The sequence below is a fragment of the Nothobranchius furzeri genome, chromosome 10 (genome assembly GCF_043380555.1).
Source record: "Nothobranchius furzeri strain GRZ-AD chromosome 10, NfurGRZ-RIMD1, whole genome shotgun sequence".
In the NCBI taxonomy this organism is placed as follows: domain Eukaryota; kingdom Metazoa; phylum Chordata; class Actinopteri; order Cyprinodontiformes; family Nothobranchiidae; genus Nothobranchius; species Nothobranchius furzeri.
This window is the reverse complement of record NC_091750.1, coordinates 47,454,156-47,479,515: the sequence shown is the minus strand read 5'-3', so window position 1 is coordinate 47,479,515 and position 25,360 is coordinate 47,454,156. Positions and strand designations below refer to the sequence as shown.

The 25,360-nt window shown below is 41.5% G+C and overlaps 3 protein-coding genes across 13 annotated transcripts in view; 1 reads left to right on the top strand and 2 right to left on the bottom strand.

Annotated features, from left to right (window-relative positions):
• The first annotated feature begins 459 nt into the window (after positions 1-459).
• Positions 460-8,560, top strand: stk36 (serine/threonine kinase 36 (fused homolog, Drosophila)). 3 transcript variants are annotated; one of them, XM_054730569.2, is made up of 20 exons: positions 460-677; positions 756-896; positions 2,749-2,826; positions 2,899-3,029; positions 3,106-3,355; positions 4,412-4,505; positions 4,617-4,789; positions 4,867-5,021; positions 5,104-5,164; positions 5,352-5,483; positions 5,559-5,735; positions 5,809-5,900; positions 5,973-6,036; positions 6,124-6,234; positions 6,319-6,393; positions 6,478-6,598; positions 6,670-6,796; positions 6,887-7,067; positions 7,288-8,202; positions 8,333-8,560. In XM_054730569.2, the coding sequence occupies exons 1-20, from the start codon at positions 594-596 to the stop codon at positions 8,426-8,428; spliced, it is 3,258 nt and encodes a 1,085-aa protein (XP_054586544.2). In that variant the 5' UTR covers positions 460-593; the 3' UTR covers positions 8,429-8,560. The 3 variants fall into 3 exon arrangements, with proteins under 3 accessions (XP_054586544.2, XP_015816378.3, XP_015816377.3); XM_015960892.3 differs by having other exon boundaries at positions 5,104-5,203; positions 6,481-6,598; XM_015960891.3 differs by having other exon boundaries at positions 5,104-5,203.
• A 1,735-nt stretch (positions 8,561-10,295) lies between these two features.
• On the bottom strand, positions 10,296-13,453 carry atf5a (activating transcription factor 5a). Its single transcript, XM_015960893.3, has 4 exons — positions 13,315-13,453; positions 12,196-12,444; positions 10,703-11,891; positions 10,296-10,618 (listed from the first exon to the last, which is right to left on the bottom strand). The coding sequence occupies exons 2-4, from the start codon at positions 12,335-12,337 to the stop codon at positions 10,432-10,434; spliced, it is 1,518 nt and encodes a 505-aa protein (XP_015816379.1). The 5' UTR covers positions 12,338-12,444; positions 13,315-13,453; the 3' UTR covers positions 10,296-10,431.
• Positions 13,454-18,538: 5,085 nt separating this feature from the next.
• phldb1a (pleckstrin homology-like domain, family B, member 1a) overlaps positions 18,539-25,360 on the bottom strand; it is a 29,657-nt gene continuing 22,835 nt past the window's right edge. For all 9 annotated transcript variants that reach the window (XM_015960883.3, XM_015960882.3, XM_015960880.3 and 6 more), the window contains 5 exons: positions 25,025-25,115; positions 22,999-23,145; positions 22,068-22,287; positions 19,431-19,516; positions 18,539-19,282 (listed from right to left, as the gene is read on the bottom strand). In XM_015960883.3, coding sequence (XP_015816369.3) covers positions 19,142-19,282; positions 19,431-19,516; positions 22,068-22,287; positions 22,999-23,145; positions 25,025-25,115 — 685 coding nt within the window. In that variant the 3' untranslated portion in view covers positions 18,539-19,141. The remainder of the gene's footprint in view (positions 19,283-19,430; positions 19,517-22,067; positions 22,288-22,998; positions 23,146-25,024; positions 25,116-25,360) is intronic.

The following is a 25,360-nucleotide window of genomic DNA, read 5'->3' as shown; positions in this document are numbered from 1 at the left end:
GAATTACTGATTCAGTACGTTGAGATGTTTAGTCTTCAATGGGTTTATTTTATCAAGAAAAACAATCTTCCGTGCAGAGACCGTTTTCGATGACACCTGATGCGTTTCTTTTGTTGTCCATTCTACGTCTGTTGCTAGGAACGCAACGACCGTTGCTAGGCTAAGGACTCCGGTTTGTTAGTCGTCTAAAGAAACGCCTGATTTACTTTAGCACTTCAGTGTTAAATGATAACTAAATTATATGTACTTTTTCTTTTATAAGTAAAGAAAATTCCATGCGTGTTAAATTTATTTTGCATGTACATTAAGTCTAACTACTCCGTATTGCTTTTCTTTTATTACTTATTTTCTGAACAGGCAGTTACGTTGGGCAGCATGTAATGATTTTTACGTTGCACGCTCTGTAGCCGCTCTGAAGTAGAAAAGTCGTTGTCATTAGTCGATAGAAATATCTCTCGCACTTTTATTTTAAAAATTTGGCATCTAAATATAAGTTTGTGCAAATATGGACCAAGAAATGTAAAAACGTGTAGTTGTTTGACCAACTTACATCGTTGCTGTTGAGTTTTTCTTTTCCGTTGGAAGTCGTCATAATGAACTCGTATGATGTTTTGGAGCTGGTGGGAGAAGGCTCGTTTGGTCGAGTTTACAAGGGAAGAAAGAAATTTACCGGCCAAGTACGCGTTTATCTGAACGTAAAGTTCATGCGTTGTTCGTCTGTGCTTTTCTCACCGTGAGTTGCTTTTCCTCGTTAGGTGGTGGCTCTGAAGTTCATGCCTAAAGTGGACCGTTCTGAAAAAGAGCTACGGAGTCTCAAAAGGGAAATAGAAATTATGAGGGGTCTTCAGCATCCTTATATCGTTCAGTTCTTTGACAGTTTTGAGACTGAAACTGAGGTATGATGATAACTTTCTGTTTAAAACACGCATGGTCTAGTTTACACTAAACTTTATTTGGGGAATGTAATGTCCCTAGGGAGGCACCAATATGAAAACGTGGGCCGATATTGATATCCGATATTAATATCGTTGTTATACCCAGTAATTAATATTACATTAAAATAAATTTGGTTCTTGTTCAAGAGCGAGGGAAAGCTGAAGTGCGAGACCGCTAGGCAGATTGGTGCTGAGTCTGCAGTGATGCGGTCTGTCGTGGTGAAGAGAGAGCTGAGCCAGAAGGCAAAGCTCTCAATTTACTGGATGATTTACGTTCCTAACCTCACCAATGGTCACGAGCTTTGGGTAGTGACCGAAAGAACTAGATCGCGGATACAAGTGGCCGAAATGAGTTTCCTCCGCAGAGTGCTGCTCTAACTTAGAGATAGGGTGAAAAGCTCGGTCATCCGGGAGGGGCTCTGAGTAGAGCCGCTGCTCCTCTCGTCCTTGGTGAGTTTTTCTGGGCACGTCCAACCAGGAGGAGGCCTAAAGGTTGGTTTATGCTTGAAGGTCCGCGCGGAAAAGTTGCGTCATTTTAACAACCACGCCCCTCCACCGCGTCTTCGCACTGCTCAAAATTTCCGCAACGCGCTCCTCGGAAAATTTCTAACCATGCGGACAGATGGACGCGGAAAACCATGGTGGACTGACAAGAAGTAGTATGGCAGAGGTTTGTAAATACAGACATTTGTATGATTCAGCTCTCAGAGATCACCGTGATCAACATGTTGTTTAATAATTCGTGGAGAGAAATAGCTCGCACTGTCGGAAAAGACGAGGACGCTGTTAAAAATGCTGAAATGCCATGTTGTAAACAGTAATTTCTACTTCTACTATGGTGTAGTGTTGTATGCATGCCGTAGAGCTCCATGCTGCCCCCTGCAGTTTGGGAGAATATTGGCTCACCGCAGAGATGAGCTGCACGTACCATAAACGCTGCGAGTTGTGAAGCGCGTTCCATCCGCGAGCCGCATCACCAAGCGGAAAGTAAATGCATCAAGCATAAACCAAGCTTAAAGGGATACCCAGGGCAAATTGGAGGGACTATGTCTCTCACCTGGTGAGGGAACACCTTGGCTCCCAAGTGGCTCGGGAGAGGGAAGTCTGGGCCTCTCGACTTAGGCTACTGCCCCCACGACCCGACTCCGGATAAGTAGAAGAAAATGGATGGATGTATATAAGTAGGAATGTACGAAAGTATCAACAGGCTGAAATATTGTAATATTTTGTGTAATGATACTGAATCAGTATTTTAAAGCAGTGTATTATTTTTTATTGATAATTTAGATGCAAATTTTTACTATATTTCTTTTGTGTGATGCATTCAAACCCCAACTGCTAGGTGGCAACAGTTTTTAACTGACAGAGCAACAAAATCTTGCGATAACACTAGACACACTTGGAGGCATCTGGTCTGAATTTTGCATCTAAGTTGAGTCAAAAAATGACTTATCTCTGACTTTTAGTATCACAAGATATTTTATCATCTCCCCTGTATATTGATATATCTAATTGCCAATAAACACCTCAAATATAAGAATTATGTATAATATAACATATCTGCACCACACACATTTATATCACTGCGGTATAATCAAACAATTACACATTATCACCCCCTCCCCTTCTGAAACTCATACACAGATGACTACTAGATGGGAAAAAGATATTGTTTGTTAATATCGGCCAAGTTTCACATATCGGACCGATACAGATGTGTTAAAACATGGCTACCATTGGGCGACACTGATATTGGTCCTGATATATTATGCATCCCTAGTCTTTGCAAGTATGTATTGTTTCTTTGGAACAGGTCGTAGTTGTAACGGAGTATGCAGAGGGACAGTTGTTCCAGATTCTGGAGGATGATGGACACTTGCCAGAGATACAGGTCAGACACTAACACCCTAATCTGTGAAGGTTGATTGTACATGATGGATATTGATTAGTTTCCTTTTCCAAGGTGAGAGAGATCGCCTGCCAGCTGGTCTCAGCTCTTTATTACTTACACTCCCATCGTATTCTTCATCGTGACATGAAACCACAGAATATCCTGCTTGGGAAAAATGGAATGGTGAAACTTTGTGACTTTGGGTGGGTTGACTGTTATAATGTTACCAAAATGTTTGGATTCCTAAGAAGAATGAATCACACTTAAATCTTTCTGCAGATTTGCTAGAGCCATCAGCGTCTCTACTTTGGTCCTGACGTCCATCAAAGGAACTCCGCTGTACATGTCCCCGGAGCTGGTCCAGGAGAAGCCCTACGACCACACAGCTGATCTTTGGTCTCTAGGCTGCATCCTGTATGAGCTCCACACGGGGGCGCCACCTTTCTACACTAACTCCATCTTCCACCTGGTGCAGCTTATAGTGAGAGATCAGATCAAATGGCCTCATACTATGAGCGACACTTGCATGGTAAAGTCAATAGTTCATGTTGAACAGAAACAAATTAAATTAGGGTTTTTTAAACAAGTGATAAAGGAGGGAAGCTGTAAAGGTTTTGATTTATAAGCAGATTGTTAAGATTATTAGATTTTATAGGTTCAAATTTGCCCAACACGTTTGTAAACAATAAGTATGATTATCTGCTTACCAGATTTTAGGGATGAACAATATATCGGCATCAATATCGGTATCGGCCGATGTTACTCATTTTTTAACATATCGGTATCGGTTCGATAAATAAAACTGGGCCGATATTAACAACCAATATTTTTTCTATCTCGTTTCCATTTGTTTGCCTGTTTCAGTGGGTGAGGGGGGTGATATGTAATTTTTTCGTAATGTGAATAGTGAATGAAATCATCTCAGAACTGTAAATGTGTGTGTTGTGTGTACATAATAACTTAAATTCAGCTTTAATAAATGTCATTTTATACAAAATCTGCTGATTTTAGAAGCATTAATGTCAGTATGTCAGCATATCGGTATTGGCAAATATTGGTTATCGGCCATATCAGTGATATTAATATCGGTATGGGCGCAAAATTTTCAATTCTGTGCATCGCTACCAGATTTATTATTTAGAGGTCAGAAACATCCAATGTATATATATATATATATATATATATATATATATATATATATATATATATATATATATATATATATATATATGTATATATATATATATATGTATATGTGTATATATATATATATATATATATACATATACATATATATACATATATATATATATATATATATATATATATATATATATATATATATATTGATATATATATATAGATATATATTGATATATATATATATAGATATATATTGATATATATAGATATTGATATATAAGACTGCAGGGTCTGCCCTGACTTCACAAGAGGTGCCCCATCTTGTGACAATGCTGTCTGACCCAGTGCATTTTGGTATTTATAGTGTTATGGGTGTTTTTACTGTGCATTTTGCTTTTTATCATGTATTATCATTATTATTTTTACTGAACCTCCTTCACAGAGCTTCCTGAAAGGTTTGCTGACCAAAGACCCTCAGAAGCGGCTGTCATGGCCACACCTCCTGCATCATCCCTTTGTCGCTGATGGAGTTTTAGGTGATGCTAACATTGTTTTTTTAAGCATTTTATTGAAATTACTATTTGTGTAGCACTGCACCATTTTCACATGTTTGTTCATGTTTTGTTTCTGTGTTGCTGTGTTGACAGTGCTGTCGGAGGAAAACGTCTTCAACCCTCTGACGGTCCTGCCCAGCCCAGACATGCTGGCACTCAAACTCAAGCAAGTGGCAGAAAAGTCTTTACCAGGATCTGGAGAGAGCCGATTACTACGAAAGGTCCGGGAGCAGATGGCGAGCAAAAGGAAACCGGTGGATGAGAAGGTGGTTTATTTTGTGTCGGGATCAAAAAGTCATTTGAAGATCATGGAGGAGCTTTTAACCTGTTTGGTGTTCATTAGGAGAAAAATATGGATGAAAATCAAACCGCTAACACACTGAAAGGCCACAAGACCCCTCTTGTAGAAGTTCCTGAGCCCTCAGATGGATCTGTCTCAGCAGCTGCCAAAGAAAAAATGAGTCTGAGGAGTCAGGATTGCACAAGATCTAAACAAAGGTGTTGTTTCTAAGCTTTAATAAAGATGACCCACGTACTAAAACATCTAAAAGTTTCTTATTTGTGGTCGTTGTGTTCGCAGGGGACAGATCAGCAGGGACTACGAGCAGGAGTTTCCCTCCGTGGAGATCGGGCCACGAGTGGTGAGACGATCCAATAAAGACAATCAGAGTCACAGACAGGTGGTGAATTTTTCTAAGGATAAATAAAAAATAGTCTATTTCAGTTGCTAATTCCTTCCTGGTGCTCGATAACTTTGATAAATAACAAGAAAGGAAATTGTGTTGAAGAAATGTGCCTGGAAGGATCTGTCACCTCCTGTTCTTTCAGGATGTTGACAGGAAGGAAATGTGGGAGAATCTCGTGCAAGAATCAGATCCCAGCGGGGAGCAGACAAAACGCTTGAACTACGGTGACATCATATCTCAAATTAAATCTGAAATCGCAGCATTTCAAGCTCAGGTGCAAAGCTGTACTTTGACATAAACAAAAGGGTTTTAAAAGCATTTTAGCATGAAACTATTTTTGTTTCTTCAGCTAACAGGTGGAGTTTTACCAGAGGTGCAGCGGATTCTTCCACCCCTGAAGGTCCTGCGTCATTTCATACTGACTCCTGAAACGGAGAAGTTGCACCACATCAGCCGAGAGCTCGAGCTACCTCACATCCTCTTTGACCTGATCCGAGGCTCTGTGGAAAACTCCAGTTTCATAAAGGTTGCTGCTCGATAACGAAACTACACATTATTTGTCCATCAACGTCTGATTGTTTTGCTCGTTCTCTCCTCAGCATCAGCAGATCGTGCCGGTCTTGGGAGAAATTAGCACGTTGCTTCTGATCTACTGGGAGAATCACAGCGACTGGGTGGAAGAAGTGCCCAGGTGGGATGAGTGGTCTGTTTTTATTAGTTCTGCTCTTTTACAGGCTGACTCTCAGTATCTGCTCTCATCCAGACTGGAGGAGTTCACCAGGCCCTTCATCACAATCCTTCACAAACCAAACCTCCTCCCCGTGGCTGTGAGTCGACGTGACTTTAACGTTCTCCTTTATCCTAACGTGACAGAATGTTCTGTGACCCAGCTGGTTTCTGTGTTTTTGTTTTAGCCTGTGGCCGCTTCCATCTTGTCTCTCTTCACTCAACATGATGTCGATGTGTTTTTTGATCTGGGGAATTTAACCTCCTTGCTGAAAACTCTTCTTCTGGACTCATACAAGGTTTTATTTTCTTGTTCTAAATGTTTTTCGTAATAGTTTAATCAACCTTCAGTTATTTACATCATTTTCTTTTTTCTGTGTCAGCCACAGATTTCACTACCGTCTGGTTGGGGAGTGTGTGACGGCCTTCTGTCCTTACTTCTACACACTCTCCATGAGGTTGAAATGAGATGAAACCTTTGCTGACTGGATTTCAGACTCTAAACCATATTAATTGTACGCACTGTGCCTGTTTTTCCCCAGCAGCATGAAGATGCTTCAGTTTCACCTCTTTTAGATCCAGTTGTGTTTGTTGCTGTGTGGAAGAAGATCGACTCCTCACTTCGAAGCACAACACCAAAACTGGACTTTTTTTCAGCAAATGGTAAAAAATACAAACTCTAAATTTTTTTTAAATAATTAAAGTAAAATAAAAGGAACATTTATCTGTTTCAGGGCTGTACTCCTTTCTGTGCGTCGTGCTGTTCTTCTTCACCAAGGATCCACACTCATGTGTTCCTCTTTTCACCAAGAACAGCTCAACATGTGTACACACACTGGGGCGGCTGCTGGCCCCTGATTGGTTAGTGTTTAGATACTTTAGCATAATTAAGCAAAATGTTATAAAGCTGCAACGCCTGCAGCTGACAGCAGCAGCATTTTTACTCCACAGTCTCCGAGCGTCTACTTACGACCCTCCTGGGAATGCTGACATAGAGCCGAGTTTCTACAGTCTGTCCTCGCTGAGCTGCCACCTGTTGTGTTTTCCTTTTGCCCTGGACCTGCCGTCACACACCACATCCACCGTTCTGCAGCTGTACGATAGCTGTGGGATTGTGTCAAGCCTCCTGCAGGTTAGGGCCTTTTCTCAAGCTCTGATCCAAATCTGACTGATGGGTAAATATAATAAACCTCTGATGCAACACAGGAAAACTCTTGCCCAGTGCTAATGTGTGACATGCACTGGTGTACATTTTGATGGCTTTGTACTTCTGGGGCAGGATTGTGGTGTTTTTTTATTGACAGTTTGACATGTGACAAGCCCTCTAAGTGATTTTTTTCATGGTGTTGCAGGTAATTCAAACACTTCCTCCTGCTTTACTCGAGCTGCCTCTCTCCCTGCTGAGCCGTTTGCTCCTGTGTGACGCTGAGCGCTCCGTTTCTCACCTCGGAGAAGCTGCCTCTGGGTTCTTCTCATTGCCGCAGGACGGTCAGACTCTAACCAGGACAGCCAGCTCTCTCCTCTCTGAATTGCTGCAGATCAATGTGCTATGGGACTCCGCCGTGGAGCTCCTAAATCTGTTGTCCCATGTGGCCCGTTGTTCCCGTCAGCCTGCCTGCCCTCAGGTGCATGTTGAGTCTTCCGTGCTGCAGCGGGCGCTGACTCACTCGTATGACCAGATCAAGGCTGCTACATGCAGATTTCTGGGAAATTTAGATCTGTTCAGGCCTTCTGCAGCAGACACGCTGCAGCTTGATGTTTTCAAGCACATGATAGACTGCCTTAATGGTTCCTGCATGCCGATGCGGCGAATGGCCTGCAAGGCTGTTGGGAACTGGCTGGGCTGTATTGCATCAGGGACAGTGTTTAAAACCAGTTGGTCCTTCAGGGAATCCACTGACACTCCAGAGTCGCATAAAAAGAAGCAACATAAGGAACCTGTGTGTTCACGTACCGAAGCAGCCACTGGTTTGGCAACAAAAGATCACAATGATGATGAGATGGAGGGAAGAAGATGGACGCAGGAAACTAAGAGGGCAGCGGTCATGTTGGCGAGTCTACTCTCTGACCCTGATGCCGTTACACGGCGTCACAGCTGTGCAGCGCTGGGAAACCTGGTGCATGTGGATGGAGCTGTGTCTGTAGTGTTGGAGACGGATATCTGCAGCTTACTGCTCAGGGCGGCATGCACAGATTCCCATAATGCAGTGAGGCAAGCTGCCGTAAGGACTCTGGATCTGTTCCGCCAGCAGGATGCAACACGCCAGGTAAAAAAAAAAACAGCAGCCTAATGGATGGTATTATTTTCATTCTTAGAGTGAAAACTTTTTTTATTTTCAAATGTATTATTATTGCTCTAATTAAAACTATTTTCTAACTTTTAATGTTTCTCCAAAGGTCCTGATATCCCTTGATGCCAATGAGAAACTTTCTCAGGCATCTCATCAGGCTCCTCCACAGCGTGACTGTCAGCAGCTTCCTGGGAAGATTTAGGAGTTCACCAGAAGTTAAAGAGAAAGTTCAAATATCTCACTTTCCGTAGTAAACCATATGTTCATAATCAGATAGTAGGTGTTTTACCGTTGCTTACAGTTTTCCTTTTCACTCTAAATAAATGTACAATAAAACAAAAGACATGTTTTTGTTCGTTAATGCTACAGCTGAATCAACAGATTGTGTTTTTTAATTAAAAACGCAAAAACGTGGTAATTTTTAGACAGATTTTAGTGGCGTTCAGCTGAGATTTGGACAGCTTGTAAAGCTTTTTGCAATAATTGTTAGTCAGGAAGGTATTTAGGTGTGATTGGTGAAAACAGGAGGATTGACCAAGATTTGCAATTGATAAAAATATCGACTTCACATTATTTATTCATGTTTGTTTTTTCAGCGCTAGGTCAGAAGATGGTAGCCTTTTCAAGTCTAAATAAACAATTACATTGAAAAACTAGATTTTATTTGCCTTTTCAGTTGGTTCTTAGAAAAAAAAAACCACCGACCAGTCAGTGTCACACTTTATTTTCCTTTTTGTAAAGAAGCAAGTTTACATGAAACAAAAGAAAAGTGTGAACAATAAAAGTTAAAACACAAAGCATAACATATGTTGCATTTTTGGTTTCAACTTGTTTTATTGATAGTACACCGCAGGGCTTAAAAACATCCTGACGTGAACTTTTAGACAAAAACAGACACATGAACTCATGTCGGCTCTAATAGTCAAGATTGTCTATAAATAAATGTGCAAAGAAAAAAAATTCTACTGACATAATTAGTAAATTACAAAATAATCTTCAAATAAAGTTTTCAAAAAGTAAAAAAAAAACACATTTGTTTCCTCGAAAAATAAAAAAGTTGTTAGAAATTAGTGCAGATTAGCTGTAGGCTAAAATTCTTATTACCTTAAGCAGTTCAGAGAAATAATTCTCACTATTCTATTTCAGAAAGAGCACATTAATGCAAACGCATGCAGAGGCTAAAACACAAAAACCTGTAATATTTGCACAGATGTAAAACTCCAACTGGGAAAATGTTAAATCTTTCCCACATAAAGATGAAGAACTGAGGAGCTTCCAGTTTATCTCCATCTGGAAGATAAATGTGAATCCTGAGCTGGAAATACAATTCATTTACTACAAAAGAAGCAAGAGAAGAATCGTCACAACAAATTGTCAGTTTTCACCTCAAAACTGTAAAGGACACAATATTTGTGTTTTGGTCACAAGTAAATTGGACACGATTTGTTACTATTGCTAAAAATGTTGCTGTAGTTTTATCTGTTACATAAAAAAGAAACCGTTACAAGAAAACACATTTAAAATAAACGTTTCTTAAAAAGCAGGGTGAAATTCTTACAAATCTCAATAACAAGAATATTTTAAGCGGTGATTCAAACAAAGTCAGAAGTTGTAACAATTTTTAAAAAACGAATGAAGCCAGTTTTGAGATTTTCTTTTTTTATGCGAGTTTGTTTTTGCGATCCTCTTAACAGTAAATCTGATAAATAGATTAAGTGATTTAGTATTTGTACGATAATGGAAAGCTTAGAATACAAAAACTGAGAATGGAAATAGTAAAAATAAAGTAAATTAAGACAAGAAAGTAGAAAGTAATAAATAAAAAACATTCAGGGCTATTGCTGACATCAATTTTCATGTAAGGCTATTAAAATATATAACCTGCTTTGTAAATTACATTAATTTCTAAAAATAAAAGGAAATGAAACTAGTCAATTCACAAAGAGGAAGATCTGTTAAAAATGATTGTCAGTAAAATGTGGTGCAATGCCACAGTGAAGGCTCGAGTGATTTTTCTGTGATATCAATGGAAGATCAAGTTGATTTAAAGTGTAGAAAATAATTTACGTTAGCAAAGCATGCAGTTGTCCTCACACCATAAAAATAATAACGAATAAAATAAATTCTCAACATAAATGAAAAACACTAAAGGCTACACGTTTTTCCCGCGAGGCTGGATCGTACGGTACTTGCAGGAAACCGTTGCTATGCCGTTGAGTCCTGCTTGAGCCTTTGGCTGCGCGCCTTGTAAACTTCAATCAGCAGGTCTTTAACGTACTGGATCTCTCGTTCTACCGACTCCGCCTTGTCGCGCAGCTCCCGGTTCCTTCCCTCGAGGCAATGCAGTTGCTCTTCTAAAGAATCTAGCTCCGCCCTTTTTCGCTGGCGATACCTGCAAAAAGTGGTTTTAGGAAAAGTGTATTCCTCTTTTTTTTATTTCAAAATAAATGTTAGTCATCCAGTGTGAACTATTTACCTATGGGCGGCAGTTTTGTTCTGATCCCTTTTCTTTTGTTTTCGCTCCCCTCCTTCGTGCGGAACGATGTCCACTTCGTATTTCACAGCGCAGTGGTCTTCCCTCAGCCTGCAGGCTTGCCTGTGCCCTGGAGAGTCCAGGTTCAGACTCTCTCTGGCCATCAGAAAACATTCTGGGGCTTGATGCTCTAGGTAATTACAGTGCAACTCAGGCTGAAGTATTTGGAGACTCTCCGTTTTCACCTGTTCATTGATATTTCCCAAGAAACTATGGTAGGCTTCAGCCTGTGGCGCTGCAGGAACATAACACCCGTCGCTGCTGTCGCTTTTCCAAGACACCGTGGCTTTTGTCACCTCCACGCTAGTCTTGATACTGCTCAGCACTTCGTTGTTACTGGTGCCTCCACTGACCTCCCTCATGCTGTACATCAACACATCCTCCTTCTTATGTTGGGCATCAGGAGACCCACCAAAGCCAAAACCACCACCAACGACCTTTGCACCACTTATCACATCTTGAGTAAAACAGCAGTTTTTCTCTTCTTTGGGTAAACTGGCACATCTTCTAAGCTCGATAGTACTACCCAGACAATAGCTTTTCCCAACCAATTGATCATCCTCTACACAACCGTAACTACCGTTAAGGGCCACAGCAGAGATACCTGAGTTACTTCCTTTGGAGCTCAACAAGCTGTTGTCATAGCCTTCACTGAACCTAACGCCGTCCACAACTCTTTTCCTACCACACCCACTTGGGCGACTGCAGCTGTACGGGGTGTGTCTTGGAATCTTGGATCGCCCAATCGACCCACCACAGATGCTCAGCAGGTCCAGCTCTCCGGTTGCCAGGGTAACAAGAAGAGGGTTGGAATCCGATTGGTTAGACGTGGAGTAGGATGCATATGGCAGTTGACTGAACGGCTGAGGACCCGCCGGCAGTGGACCCCTGTCGCATTTTCCCAACCTCTGCCCTTTCTCTTGCAGTGGTTCAGACAGGAAGTAGTCCTCTAGTTGGGCAAGTTCCTCTTGCAGCAAAGAGGTCATGACCTCCAAGTCAGAGGGCACCTGGATATCATTCTGAAGGGGTGAAGGGGGAAGGGAGGCATTGGTGGAGGAGGGAGGGGAAGGAGGGTTTGGGAGGTACGAGGAGAAATCCACTTCTTCCGTCATCCAGTCAGTGAGACCATCACCTATTGTGGAAGGAGAAAACAGGTGTTCGTTACAAACCGACTGATGGAAAGAATGTCACACCTGAAAAATTACGTTCATGCAAAAAGAAAATAACAGTTATTAGTAGTGCAAGTAGAAATTCGGTGAAGATATATTCTGACTGATGATCGCACATGCATAGAAGAATTTAATCGAGTTACCCAATGTCGAAATAACAGACGTAGCTAGTTTTTTACTTACTGCTCAAGAAGGACGAATCTGCTGCAGTGCCGAGCCCACCTGAAATGGGGAAAAATATAAAAAAACGCACTTGCTGCAACTCACCAATTAAGTGCTGGCTCTCCTCTGACACCTCCCCCCTGCACCCCTGTGATTGGCTGTGGCTAGCCTGTGGGTGAGAGAGAGTGAGGGGGTCTGCCGGGCAGACACGAAGAGTCTTCCAAACATGAGCCGATGTTGCCATCATTTTGTCTGCTGACGCTTTGATTCAGTCCAAGTCCGGGCATAGGCTGAGAATGAGCGGGGTCTGACAGATGGGCCACAGAGAGCAGGGCAGGGTGAGCATAATGAAACCTAGAGGGTAAACGAAAACAAGGATCAGAGAGCTGTGGGACTTAAAACACACGACCTGTCCACTATACTGATGGATAGCAATCTGCGTAGTCCTCAGGAAGTCATTACAGCGCGATTAAGTTTCATGATAACATGCAGCAATGGGATATCTTCTCATGGTGATATTTATAACACAATTTACACATGCAGATGTTACACTTAAGCCACTTGCACTTGAACAAAAACAACCAGATCCAGAAACCAAATATTAGATTGGACCAATAAGGGATCCAGATGGGGCAGAGGTGTCCTTTGGAGTCTAAAGTGCCTCAAAGCAAAATGAACTTCACAACCCTAAACACACGTGGGACCCGGCTATGCTGTCAAGGGCCCTGCTGTTGACAAGAAGCTCCACAGTAACCAGGTCTCTCAAGTGAGAGGCACCCTGGTGGTTAAATTGGATTAATGCAGATCAGCTGCTTCTAATCCTTGTTCTTTTTACATTAATCACCTCTCTTTGATCACATAATCACTCCAGATTACAGAAAAGGACCAAACATCAATAGACTGTCACTGTTTTTATTTGGGGTAGAATGTAGATTTTTAATTGCACTGAAGGAATTAAGCAAGGCATTTATTTACATTTATGACTAACAAGGCTGTTGATGACTGCAGACACAGTTTAGTGTCTTAGACAAACAAACCAATAACAATAACAAACACTTCTCTTAGAAAACAGCAGGGCAAACATTTGACTTTAATTAAATATGCAGTAGAAAATAAACCAATCAGTGAACGAAACTCAATAAATCAGGTATTTGCAACAAACAATGTCAACTAAAAATAAAGCGCAGAGACAGCTGAGAAGTGAGCAGAAAGAGTTTGACTTACTCCATTCTTGCAGAGAAACTGTAGAGTTCTTGGGGGTGCGTTGCTAAAGCAAAGCACGGGCTTCTTTCAGGGTCCAGCAACAAGACGGAATCAAAGAGCCATAATTTAGCTCCGAACAGCGGGGACAACGCAAACGGACAGAGATGCTGCTTTGTTGTGGTCGACCTGTAAACTGAGGAGGAGCTTAATTGAGACAAAGCATCAGTTCATTCACACCTAGCAACCAACTGCGTCACCGGAATAAAGTGTTGTTGCTCAGCCGGAGTGGATCCCTCCGCCCCTGCCTACATCCCTCTGCGGATCACCGAAGGACGTCCCACTACTCCCACCGCCGCTGGAACAAACCGGTGAACTTTATTGTTTTAAAAGTTATATTTCCAACTGTTTAAAGCTGTTAAAAGTGGTGAAATTTAGGTTATAACTATCAGACAGTAGCCGCAAAAGGAGAAGACATGCGACAGAAAAACAAACAAAACTTTTCTATATTTTAATACAGGTGCAACACATACAAGCAATTAAGATGTTTTATCTAGTTCTACATATGTTAATGACGTAGTAAGAATGGCCAAGTGGCTACTGTAAAGGGTTCCACCTGTTTCATCTTTGTTGCCATAGTGATGAGGGATGAGGCACCGTTAGCTTAGCAGTGCGCAGCTGCTTGTTAATGTCCATAACCAGGTACGACAAGGCCTTGTTTTCATGACTACAGCTCCCTAATGTGCACTTCACTACACTTTACTACAGGGTATCATACTACGTTAAATATTGTGCTGTAGACGGACTATTTGCTTCATAGCACACTTTATTTGGCAGGACCGCTGTTGCATTGTCGTTGCATCAGTGATCCACGCTCAATCTGATTGGCTGTTCAGGCTCAGATTGACGTGCTGTGATTGGTTGGAGTCGACTCTGTCTAAAATATGATTGGATAGTGGTAGGCAAGGCGAACCATCACTGTGTTGATGTCTTTTTTCCCCCTGCACTGCAGGCTGTGCACATGTTTCATGTAAACAAACCGGGTGTGGAGTTAGGTGAACCAGGTTTCCAGACCTAAAAGTGTTTTTATCAAACATTTTCTGAAACTTACTTTTATTTATGAAGGACAGAATAGCTGGAAGTGATGAATTATCAATAAAATAATAATAATAATTAAAAAAAATTACGCAGTTACCTGTAATAAACCCATATTTTTTCCAAGCACCATTAACTGATACTTTTTTCTGTTTCCACAACACAAACAGCCTTTTTAAATTATTTTATGCAGTTATGATCATTTTTATTTAGAATAAAAGTTAAATGTGGTACAAATCTATAAATATAAAGATCTCACACACACACACACACACACATATGTATGTATATATATATATATATATATATGCTTCTAAAACCATTTTTTTCTGACTAGTGCAGTGGGAAAAACTGATTGATCTAAACAAAGTTACTGTCAGGGACAATCAACATTAATTATGTTGTAATTAAAGCTTTGTTTTTTCTGCTTTCAGCAAATCCCAAAGCTGAGCAAGTGTGCTGCTCTCCTGTTGCTATAGAGATAGCGGACACTGCCCCCTATTTTAGACTTGTTTTTTGGTTGCTGTTGCCATGGGATTTGCATCTCTCTCTCTCTCTCTCTCTCTCTCTCTCTCTCTCTCTCTCTCTCTCTCTCTCTCTCTCTCTCTCTCTCTCTCTCTCTCTCTCTCTCGCTCTCTCTCTCTCCCCCTCCCTCCTTACCTACTGTTTTCCTTTCAGCTCACCTCTATAACTCTGCCCCTCCCTGTCCAACCACTCCTCCTTCCCACTTGCTGAGTTGCACGACTGTGACATTATCACTTTGCCAAAACCAATAGATTTGTTTCCAGTTCTGCTCAATTTACATATTGATGGGCCCTTTAATAAATTTGTCTGCCAAGAAGTGGATTTAGTGGAAGTGTCTGGGCTTCAGACCTTAACTGATAGGATACAATGACATGATCCTGACAGATGAACAGTTTCCACACTAAAGCCAAACACATTTTAAGTAGAACCAACGAAATCTTTGTAACTTTGAATTATGTTAAAAAGTAAACTCTTTCAATCTGTTTAATGGAAAAGTCATTAAAGGGACAGTTCTTTTATTGAGAGGCTGTTAACCAAAATGCCCACTCTGTTGTAACTACTTTATGAGAGGAGCTTTGAGAGATTTGTAGAAATGCGGCCTGATGCAATCTGGATAAATGTGGTCGTAATGGAAACCAGATTGAGATGGTTTTAGCTGCTGAAGTTGGCAGGTCTCACAGGAAATCGCTGACTGCTCTCTCTGTCGGTATTAATTGGCCCGCTGAGGGCTTCCTGTTTGTGCGTCACAAGAGAAATCTAAGGTGCTGCTCGTGATGGTACGGCTGCATTTCCCTGTTGTCGCCACTCTTAGGAACAATTTATTTAGAAAAAAGAGGAGTTATTTACACAGGAAAGCACCTTTATGTCTGCTTGCTTCAGATAAACCCCTGGACTCAGCATCTCAGAGCAATAACAAGATAACACACATTTTCCAAATTGTTGAAACAGCAAAAACGAAGCTAACGAGCTGATGCACCCTTCACAAACGACTCTGGTCCAAGCTGGACTTCATGTGTGTTTTAGATCTTTGTCATGTTCTTTAGAGCAACATCAACTGATGCCCATATTAATTGAATGTTGTGCACGAGTTGAGAAGTTAGAAAAGTCGACGCTGCATGCCAAGTGCACGTATGACACGTTAGTGAGGCTTACACCATCGTTTCATCATCATCTCTCTCAGAATTTATTGTCCTCAACTTTTGCCCCTCTTTGAACACACGGAGAAAACATGTAGTGCAGTTACCACTTGTGAATGGAAGCGTCTCAGAGGGGATTTGGGGATGTTTCTGCCTGCTGATAGCTTACACGTTTGTCTGTTTGGCATGAAAACAGGTGAATCGATTCTGAGAAAGGTGGCGACCATAATGTAATTTACCTTTGTGAAAGGTAAAACTAAGACTAACTTTATTTGGCGTTCAGCTGTGACGGCACAGAACCAGACGGTCACAGGTTTGTGTTCATTTACCAATCCTCAAGGGCTTCATGTTTCATGTAAAGGAATACAGCAGCCTGGATCTCAGCTTTTAACTTTCCCGTCTTCTTGTTGGTTTTGACTCCTAATCTTTAACAAAGTGCTCAAGGAAGAAAAGATCTGGGATGACAACAGGAGGCCCGTTGAGAGGAAACGAAAGGTCAAACTCAGAGTCACGCAAAAAAGGTTTTATTTGGCCAAAATGTACAGAAAAATTGAAGAAATGAAAAGTTCCATAAAAATATGATGTCTGTGCATCACTTGTGGGCATTTAAACCAGACAGGTCCCATATGGTTCCTTTGTGTTATTTACAGCACTCAGAGTGTGTGATCCTGCTCAGCAGAGACCCCAGAGGCTCGGCGTCTATCACCTCTGAGCTTTACACAGTCCATACTCATTCAGGCAACATGCTTTCTGCAAGACGGGTCTCATGGCAATTTGTCACATAAGCACTAAACCAAAATCATGTTATTCAAGAGGATGGATACCACCTGAGAATTTTTTTTTCCTTTAAGTGACACATTGTTCAGCTTTCAGAATACTGGAGACTTGTCACGCTGTCAGGATAGAAAAGGCTGTTTTCTACGTTTATGGAAGCTGCAGGGCCTGGTTTATTATGCGCAACATGCTGTTGGGTAAGATAAAGCAGTAACAAGCCCTTTACAGATGTAGTTAAGTAACAAATAATCTAAAAGATGTCTGATTACAACAGGAATAACAATCTCCCACGCTGGAGCCAGAGTCGCGGGCTGGTCTTATTAGGCCGACTCTGGTAGATTTCCCCCTCTGGGTGTTTTTCTCCCAGTATTGTTGCATGCCATGACATCTGAAAAACATTGTAATTTAATGAAGCTGTATGTTAGGCGGCTTGTTTTGAATTAGTGTCAATTTGCATTCCCTTCAAAGAAAAGTGAGTTTGATTTGTTCAAAGTGGTAAAAATCAGCCGTGAAGGATGCTTTCATCTGCTATGCCTGCGCGCACGTGTGTGTGTGTGTGTGTGTGTGTGTGTGTGTGTGTGTGTGTGTGTGTGTGTGTGTGTGTGTGTGTGTGTGTGTGTGTGTGTGTGTGTGTGTGGATGGGCAGTTGAGTTTTTTTCTCTTTAATCTCCTACATTAATCTGAACTCACACAGGGGGGAAATGAAAACGCATGAATTAAAAATGCTTGACTGAAATGTTGTGAAGGTTTTGACTTCCGCTGCTTTAAAGTTTCCGTCTGAGCTGAGAGACGTCTCCATTTCGTCAGGTTGTTTTCACACAAGGCTAATTTCTCCCATTAATACCGACACACTCGTGTGAGACCTTCACTGATCCGCAGCCTACCCAACAGGCGACGAAGGCCTGGGGGGGGCTTATCTGCTGGTGAGAAAGTGAGAGGCGATCACCCTCATCAATAAGGCCAGGTGTCACTCATGCTCGTCGCCACAATCATGAGCTAACATCGCCCTCTAACTGATCTGCTTATGATTCAGCTGGGTGCACCTGAGGCTCGGAGACACACCGACGTGTGAACATCTCTCCCAAGGTCAGAGAGAGCAAACAGCACCAGGCCGCAGACAGGCTCAGCCTGCTCTAAACGCCTTTCATAAATATTACACAACATAACCAACCGGGGAATTAGGGATTAACGTTTCAGTCTAATCTAATCAGCACCCGTCAGAAACAATCTGATTACCTACTGATCTGCTAAACATTCCCCCGATAACAGCAGGTGAACAAATCACACCGCTGTAAACTCCGCATACGTCTCAATCATCATTTGAAACAAGAAGCAAAGCAGGAGTCGGGCTTTCTGACGAGATAAGAACTATTTTGTGGGACGCGTGCATGTGTGGTTTCGAATTTCTCAGCGTTGAATCATGCATGTTGCATGTAATTTCATTTTTTTATGTAGCTCACCTATTGCAGACACGCTGTATAATTAACCGGGCAGCCCTGGAAATACAAATATGTGGTTTGATTTGGACTCTTCTGGTCCAGATCCTGTAAATAATCAGAGTGAACACGTTAAACCATCCTGTGTACGTAAACAAGTCGAGTACACCCTTGTGAACGTCGGCTCATTGAGATTATTTAAAGAACGTGTAATTAATGAAGCGCTAATTAAAACATAAAGAGTTTTAAAACCCACCAGACAAAACAAAAACTCACTTGTGTTTTTATTTATTTAATAGTTGTTTTTATAGAATGTCATTAAAGCAATTTAATCAACAAAATATTGAGACAAGAATTTACTTTTTTATATGCAGTAAAAAAACGTTATTTACCTGAAAAGCTCTTTATATAAATATACATATTAACAATGATATTGTAAAAATCTTTAATAGATAGATATCTGGCACAAAGCAAGATTCAAATCATTGTGTGACATTAAATGCTTCTTAAATGGTTTATTATACGGTTAGTGGTTAGAAATATTATTATTTTTAACAGAAAATGTTCCCAAATTCAGGAGAAAATGTAAAAATGCATCAAAAAGGTTACGCTGCAGGAATTCAGTTTGTTGTAAACAAAATGTAAGAAATCTTGTCCTGAATGATCAAAAAGCTAATTTCAGGGATTAAAAACAGAACTTGTCGTTTCTGACTGAGTGTTTCCTTCTTAAATCCAAACTTTTCAAATGCATCTCTGTTATTATTTAGCCCTGATTCACTCGGAGGTCTCAGACTTTTCTCCCCGTCCGTTACCCTCCGCCAGGCCGCGTGGTGCTGAGCAGGTGTCTCCGTCTCTCTCTGTCCCCATCTGTCCCTCGGAGGCGTCTCAGCTCATGAACTGCGTGTAGCCCTCTGCTCCCGTTACTATGACGTCCATCCAGATCCTCATGGCCTCGGGGGACGGGGCCACCATGTAGTAAAGTCGGTCGTGGGTCTTCACACAGAAGGTCAACGATGGATTTGGGCTCTGGTCACAGAAAAGTAAAAGGACATTTGTAACCAACACCTGTTGCATCTGTTTTCTAGTAAGGAGAAGCTTTATTAGATCTTAAATTTACTGATATAATTAGAATAAATAACACCTGGAACAGAATAAGCCTGTCGGTGAAGTTTACCTTGGCGGCGCTGCGCAGGTGATCATAATAAACCTCTTCAATCGCCTGAAAGTAAATGAGTCCTTTCAGCTTTGTCTCATGCTTGTCTGGGAGGAGGAAAAACCGGAGAATTAAATTAAGACACATCGTGTAGCTCTGATGCAAGACCTCTGCCAGCTCAGACACCAGACGGGAGAGTCAACCACAGATGAGCGGAAATATGAGAAAACAGGTGCGGGACGTTTCAGAAACATCTAATTCCTCTGATGGAGTTTCAACAAAATAAAAGCTGAAACAGAATTTTTCATTTTGTGTTTCCCAAAATCAGGAACAAACTTTTTGGAAAAAAAAGATTCAGGATTTTTTTTTTTGTAGTTAATTTTTAAGTAAAGTTTTTGTCTTTATGAACATTTCAAAACAAAATCTTATAAAAATAAATGTCCTACAATGTGTTCATCTATTTATCATCTTTTTTCTGCAAACTCAACAAATACAATTTTGAATATTTGTCTCATCAGCAACTCAAAAGTGAAAAGTTCCTCAACCGTAATACTTTTTTTGGACATTATTTCCTTTCTCTTGAGTCGGTGAAAAGAGGAACGGATTTAAATACAGATCAGGCTGATAACAAGGTGACAAAAACATCCTTTTTTCCTGGCAACACATCAGCCATGAATAGGTATGAGCCGGCTGGTTCAGAGGAAAACTTAATTAAAAGTCTATTTCCAGCCATGCCTGAAGTCCTCTCCATCCTTTGAGTCTGACTTGTTTTCTTCACTTCTGGATTGTCTGCATTTTTCTTCTTCTTGTAACCTTTTATGCTTCTGGCGAGGTTGGAGGTTTTTTTTTATGTTGAAAAGAAACCCAACTTTAGGATATCACATTTGATCTTCCTGTTCAGAACGTGGCTTAAAGCCGGTCAGATCTTCTGTCCACCGTTTGTTCGCTCCACGCCGAGGACTTGTAACCTGATGATGAACATCACTGACATGATGCGGTTTTGGGGTGTTAGAGGCTAAACTATCAGCATTTCAAAAAGAAGGATCCCTTCCTCTGGATTCTGCTTAAAGAGTTTCTGAATCCCACTCTAGCTCAGACGAACAGCGGTCTTTTCCTTTAGTCTCGTGCAGAATGAAGCCCACAAAGGAACAAACACCCACTAACAATTAAAAGCAATCTTTTGAAATGTTTTTCCACTTGTTTTTTTCTACTTTCCCATAAGTCAAATCTGCTTAGTAATGAGATAAATGTTTTTGAAATGTGAGTTTCGTTTTATTAGTCACGAACAAGCCAGGAGCTAGCCTCCTCCCCAAGAAAAACACATCCAGAGACACTATTGCATCTTATTTCATCACCGTCATCACCATCATCTTCGTCAGGAGCGAGGGGGTGAAAAGGCCCAGCCAAGTGAATGGAGAGAGGAGCGAGGGGAGCAGGGGTGTCAGTAGTGAAATTATACCCGCATTTTATTTAGAACTTGACTCTAAAATAATGCTTCAAAACTTGCGCAGAAAACTGTTCCGATGGACGTGAAACACACACGTTTAAAAGTAGAGGATGGAAAGTCCGCCGTGGACGGAGAAATCGACATCCACACGAGTGAGGAGAATGACGGTGAAGGAGGTCCAGCAGGAGTAAACGGTGGGAATCTTCATGAACTGAATAAAGCAGGAGCGGTCCTGTCAGACAGAGAAGATTCAGGTGTGTGTAAACACGGCTTACACACTAAAGCCAGACACAGCAGGCCCCTTAAACCCCAACTAGCCATTCACGTGTAAGACTCGTGGATTCAGAGTGCAGAAACTGGAATTTTTAGTCACATTTTCAGGTTTGGAAGGAGCTCAGATTAGCAGAAAGATGATGGTTTAGGTGTCTAAAGAAGGACAGACATTTTATGACTTAATTGTTTTGCATTACTTTCCCATAATGAACCTATTTAAATCAGCATGCTGAAACACCCTGCATCATAACACGGTTACTCATTTATTCATCCTATATTCCTGGGGGAGCTGGCCCAAGTCGCTGGGGAGGAGGAAGTCTGGACCTCTCTGCTTAGGCTGCTGTCCCCGCGACCCGACCCCGATGGCTGGCTGGACGGACGGTTGGTTGGATAGAGTTTTTAAACTGTTTATTTTGTCTGTTATCCCCAAACAATTATTAAGATTTATGCTTTTTTTAAAAGGTGAGCCTAAATGGCATGGGGGGGGGGGGGGTTCCACCACTGTCAGTGATTTTGAGGGACGTCTTAATTATTATTTTGACCTAAACAATTTACTTTCTTCGTGTCTCACGCAGGTTTTTATTTGCTCTTCCTGCTTTACCACTCACCTGTGCATCATCAGATCCATCTTCCTCCTCTCTCCCTGAGCTTTGTTTTCACTCTCTGCATTTTTATGTTCTTTATTTTGATCTCTGCTTTCATTTTGCCCTAGAAGGTTTCTGCCTGCTGGCTAGTTTACACAAAAAAGAGCAGGAGATAGCAACAAGCAGATGAACCTGTTTTAACGGATGTTGTGATTTAACGAGAAGGATAAACATATTAATTAACAAGGGCTGCTTTAAGTTCAGAAGTCCTACTCATTAGCAACAACCAGCATGCGCCCGTTCGTCTTCTGTACTCTTGTGAAAATGTCAATGAATAAAACTCAAATTCCTCACCAGCGTAATAACAGAAGTTCCTCTTGAGGCGGTCGAAAACAAACCAGCGTTTCTTCCACGACTTGATCTTCCCTCCCATCTTCACCAGGTGACCTTTGCACATTTTCTCTGAGAGGATGACGAAGGGGCAGGTGTCAATGCAGTGACCGCACGACTCCACGTGAGCTCGCAGGTCAAACTCTTCTTTACGATTAGGCAGATAGCGCGTCATGGGACGGGCCTGTGGAAGGAAACGGTTGTGACGAGGACGAACATCATTTCTGATCAGCTGCTTAAACGCTTCTAGTTTCTAGGTAATCCGTTTTGTGGCAACAAGAGTTAACTGGAGATGCTGTATATTTCAAAGCTTAACAGCATGTGTTTGTTTATTCATTAACATTCATAAACAACAACAGGATAAATATGTGTGTATGTGTGTTGTCTTTAAATGCCTGGAGGTGCAAACTCATCCTTTATCTCTAACAGAGCAACAAATGTTACAGTTTTCTCCTAAGATGAGATGAACGAATGAAAATGTCTCATATTCTTGTAGTTTTTATTCATTTTTGCTCAACACTTCTGAATTAGAGTTAAAAGAACACACATTAAATTAAAACGACTTCAACGATGATGTCGGTGTTGTGTGGCTTTTTAAAAACAGATTCCTGAGTCAGACGATGAAAACAAAGGTCGACCAATGGGAAGATTCTTCATTAGACGTCTGTCGGATCTAAGCTTATAATAAATTATGTGGTTATTTTATTTTCTGCCCTTCCTCTTTTTTGTTTTCCCTTCACTCTCCCCTCCTCCTCCTCTTCATCTTTCTTTGACAATCTTTGATCTTCTTTTTCACCCAACCTCCCTTTAGTGTCTCGCCTCTTATCCTCTCTCCCCTCGAGTCACCCCTCCCCTCCTTCCCCTCCCCGTCTTCTCCTCCCGCTGTGCCACTGACCTGAGAGAAGTGCTTCTCTCTCATCTTCACCTCCTCCTCCACCAGCCTCCGCCTATGGGCCGCCTCGTCCTGAAGCCTCTTCTCGGCCTCCTCTCGTCTCCTCCGCTCCTCCTCCAACATCTGCCGCCGAGCCTGCACCTCCCTCTCCTGGGAGCGCCGGGTGGGAGAATGAAGAGTGGAGGAGAGGAGAAATAAGGAGAGACGGGGAAATATGTTCATGGAAGGCAAATATTGCAAAACAAAGCAGGTGACTGTCAGAAGATGCTCAGGAGAATTCAAGTCCCAATCCAGGGTTTTGTAAAATATATGTCTTTTGTCTGCAGACGGAAGAGGAAGCTGATGTAAAATGATCCTTTGTGGCTTTCAGATACTTACTCACAGGCCTGCTTTATTTCAGTATAAAGAAATAAAACAAACAAAATGTTTTACAGCTTCGTTTCACCATTTCTGAAACTGTTCACTAGTTTAACTCAAAATTACGTCTCTTATGCTCTCAGTGGAAATAAAAGTTTTTTGTGATTTACTGGCAAAATGTACATTGTTTTCATAAATCTGCTGTGCGGATCACGAGTTTTCACCTACGTGTTTGGAGCACAACAACTCAAGTCTGGTGTTAGGTTAGGGTTAGGGTTTTATTTTGTGTTCAAGTGAAATTTAAAACCAAAGAAATAATTTTATTATTTAATGCGTTTAGGAGCAAATGTTGGAGAGAGAAACCAGTGAGCTTCATGCTGTTTGAGTAACGTAATGAGGTCACCATCCCCAGGTGGGACTGCAGCAGGAAACCCTTCATCATTTGTTTGTATTGCACTTTTATGCTTGTGGATCTAGTATTTACGTTTGTCTTTACTTTTTCCATCAAACTACAGCATCTGTTAAAAATTTTTCTGCAAGTTTAATTTTGTGAGGAAGCTTTGTCTTTAGTAAATAAGTTCGAGTAAAGAATATGTCTCAAAAAGGCAACTAAAACCACTTTCTAAACCATGGGTGTTAAGTGTCATGTAAAGGAACACTAAAGGTTTTTTTTTTACACTTTAACTCATTCACTGCCATTGGCGACTAAAGCCTGCCAAACACGAGAGCAATCTGCTGAGCAAACGGCCTCGAATGACTGTTTGTTCAGCAGATAGCTCGCTGCTGTGTGCGCCTGATTTTCACTGAGTTTTCCGCCTCACGAGACGCTGAGGCGAATATCTGACTGGTGAGATATTTTCCGCCTCACGGGGGGTTAAGACTCGCCGTGTGCGCACTACGTCAGCTGCTGGCTGTGCTGAAATATTCTAGTGGCCAATCAAAGCGTGTTCCCCGCTCACATGATTCCAACGTAGCTTTGAACTAGCTTCCAGGTTCGTGGGATTCAAAATAAAAGGGCCATCAAACACATATTCTCCCGTCATCTTTTGTTGTGGGATTTGATTGCGTACTAGACATTTTATTAAAAGAATATTAAAACAATAATCAGAATTTATATGTTGCCATCACAAACATAATCAATTAGTTCACACGTCACATCTTCATCATCATGCCTGTTTTACTTAAATCGACCACTTGTTGGCGCAGTATAGAGCAAATTAATCATCACAGCGCCTCGAACCAGTTGATTAGAAAGCTTCAGTTCATCACAAGGCTTCTCAACATCACTACTTTTAAGAATGAATATTTTTTAGCGTGGATCATTATACTTTTTTATCAGTTGGCTTGCATTAGCGCTAGCTCATTTTTAGCGCTAGCTATAGAGGGCTGAAGCAGGGTTGTTTAAGGCAGTTGTAATTCCACTTTCAACCAGTAGGAGGGAGAGGCGGGAAACTTGTTTATTGTGGCTTTAAGAAACAGAAAATGTGCAAAGTTTAAAATCAGAAGACAGGGGTACAGAAATGTGTTATTGTTGGTCTAGAAACAACTCATCCCTGCAAACATTAATGACATGGTGTAGCTCTGTGGACCTGAGGGGGTGAAGTGGTGGGACGCTGTCATGCAGTTGTGCAAAGACTGATTTTAACATAAAAGCTCTGCAGAAGTAACTCACTCTGTTCTCAATCAGTCTGGCTTTCTCCTGCTGAGCCTCCTTCAGCATCTTTTCCATCTCCTCTAGCCTCTGGGCCTCCAACCCACAGGCGCTACAACACACAGGGGAAAGTTGCATTGATTACATGCCTGTGACAAGGCTCGGGATGAAAAAGGTAAACAAACATGCCTGGAAACCAAACACCCAAAAACAGCAGGAGACCAAGACGAGACACGGGTTCCCCGTTAACACTAGTAAACGTAACTTCATAAACTTGAGTGGGTTGGCATGGCAACAGCCAACGTGGTCACGTGAGCAGGCCTGTAACAAAATATGTTGTCACAGTAACAAAGCACA

What these genes read in the sequence shown, in the direction of transcription:
- stk36 (XM_015960891.3), top strand. Translation starts at nt 594, where the DNA reads ATGAACTCGTATGATGTTTTGGAGCTGGTGGGAGAAGGCTCGTTTGGT. An exon ending in TGCACAAGATCTAAACAAAG is followed by an intron (nt 5,022 to 5,103) that starts GTGTTGTTTCTA and finishes TTGTGTTCGCAG; the next exon opens with GGGACAGATCAGCAGGGACT. An exon ending in GGACTTTTTTTCAGCAAATG is followed by an intron (nt 6,599 to 6,669) that starts GTAAAAAATACA and finishes TATCTGTTTCAG; the next exon opens with GGCTGTACTCCTTTCTGTGC.
- atf5a (XM_015960893.3), bottom strand. Translation starts at nt 12,337, where the DNA reads ATGATGGCAACATCGGCTCATGTTTGGAAGACTCTTCGTGTCTGCCCG. An exon ending in GGAGAGCCAGCACTTAATTG is followed by an intron (nt 11,892 to 12,195) that starts GTGAGTTGCAGC and finishes CTTCCACAATAG; the next exon opens with GTGATGGTCTCACTGACTGG. An exon ending in AACAAAACTGCCGCCCATAG is followed by an intron (nt 10,619 to 10,702) that starts GTAAATAGTTCA and finishes CACTTTTTGCAG; the next exon opens with GTATCGCCAGCGAAAAAGGG.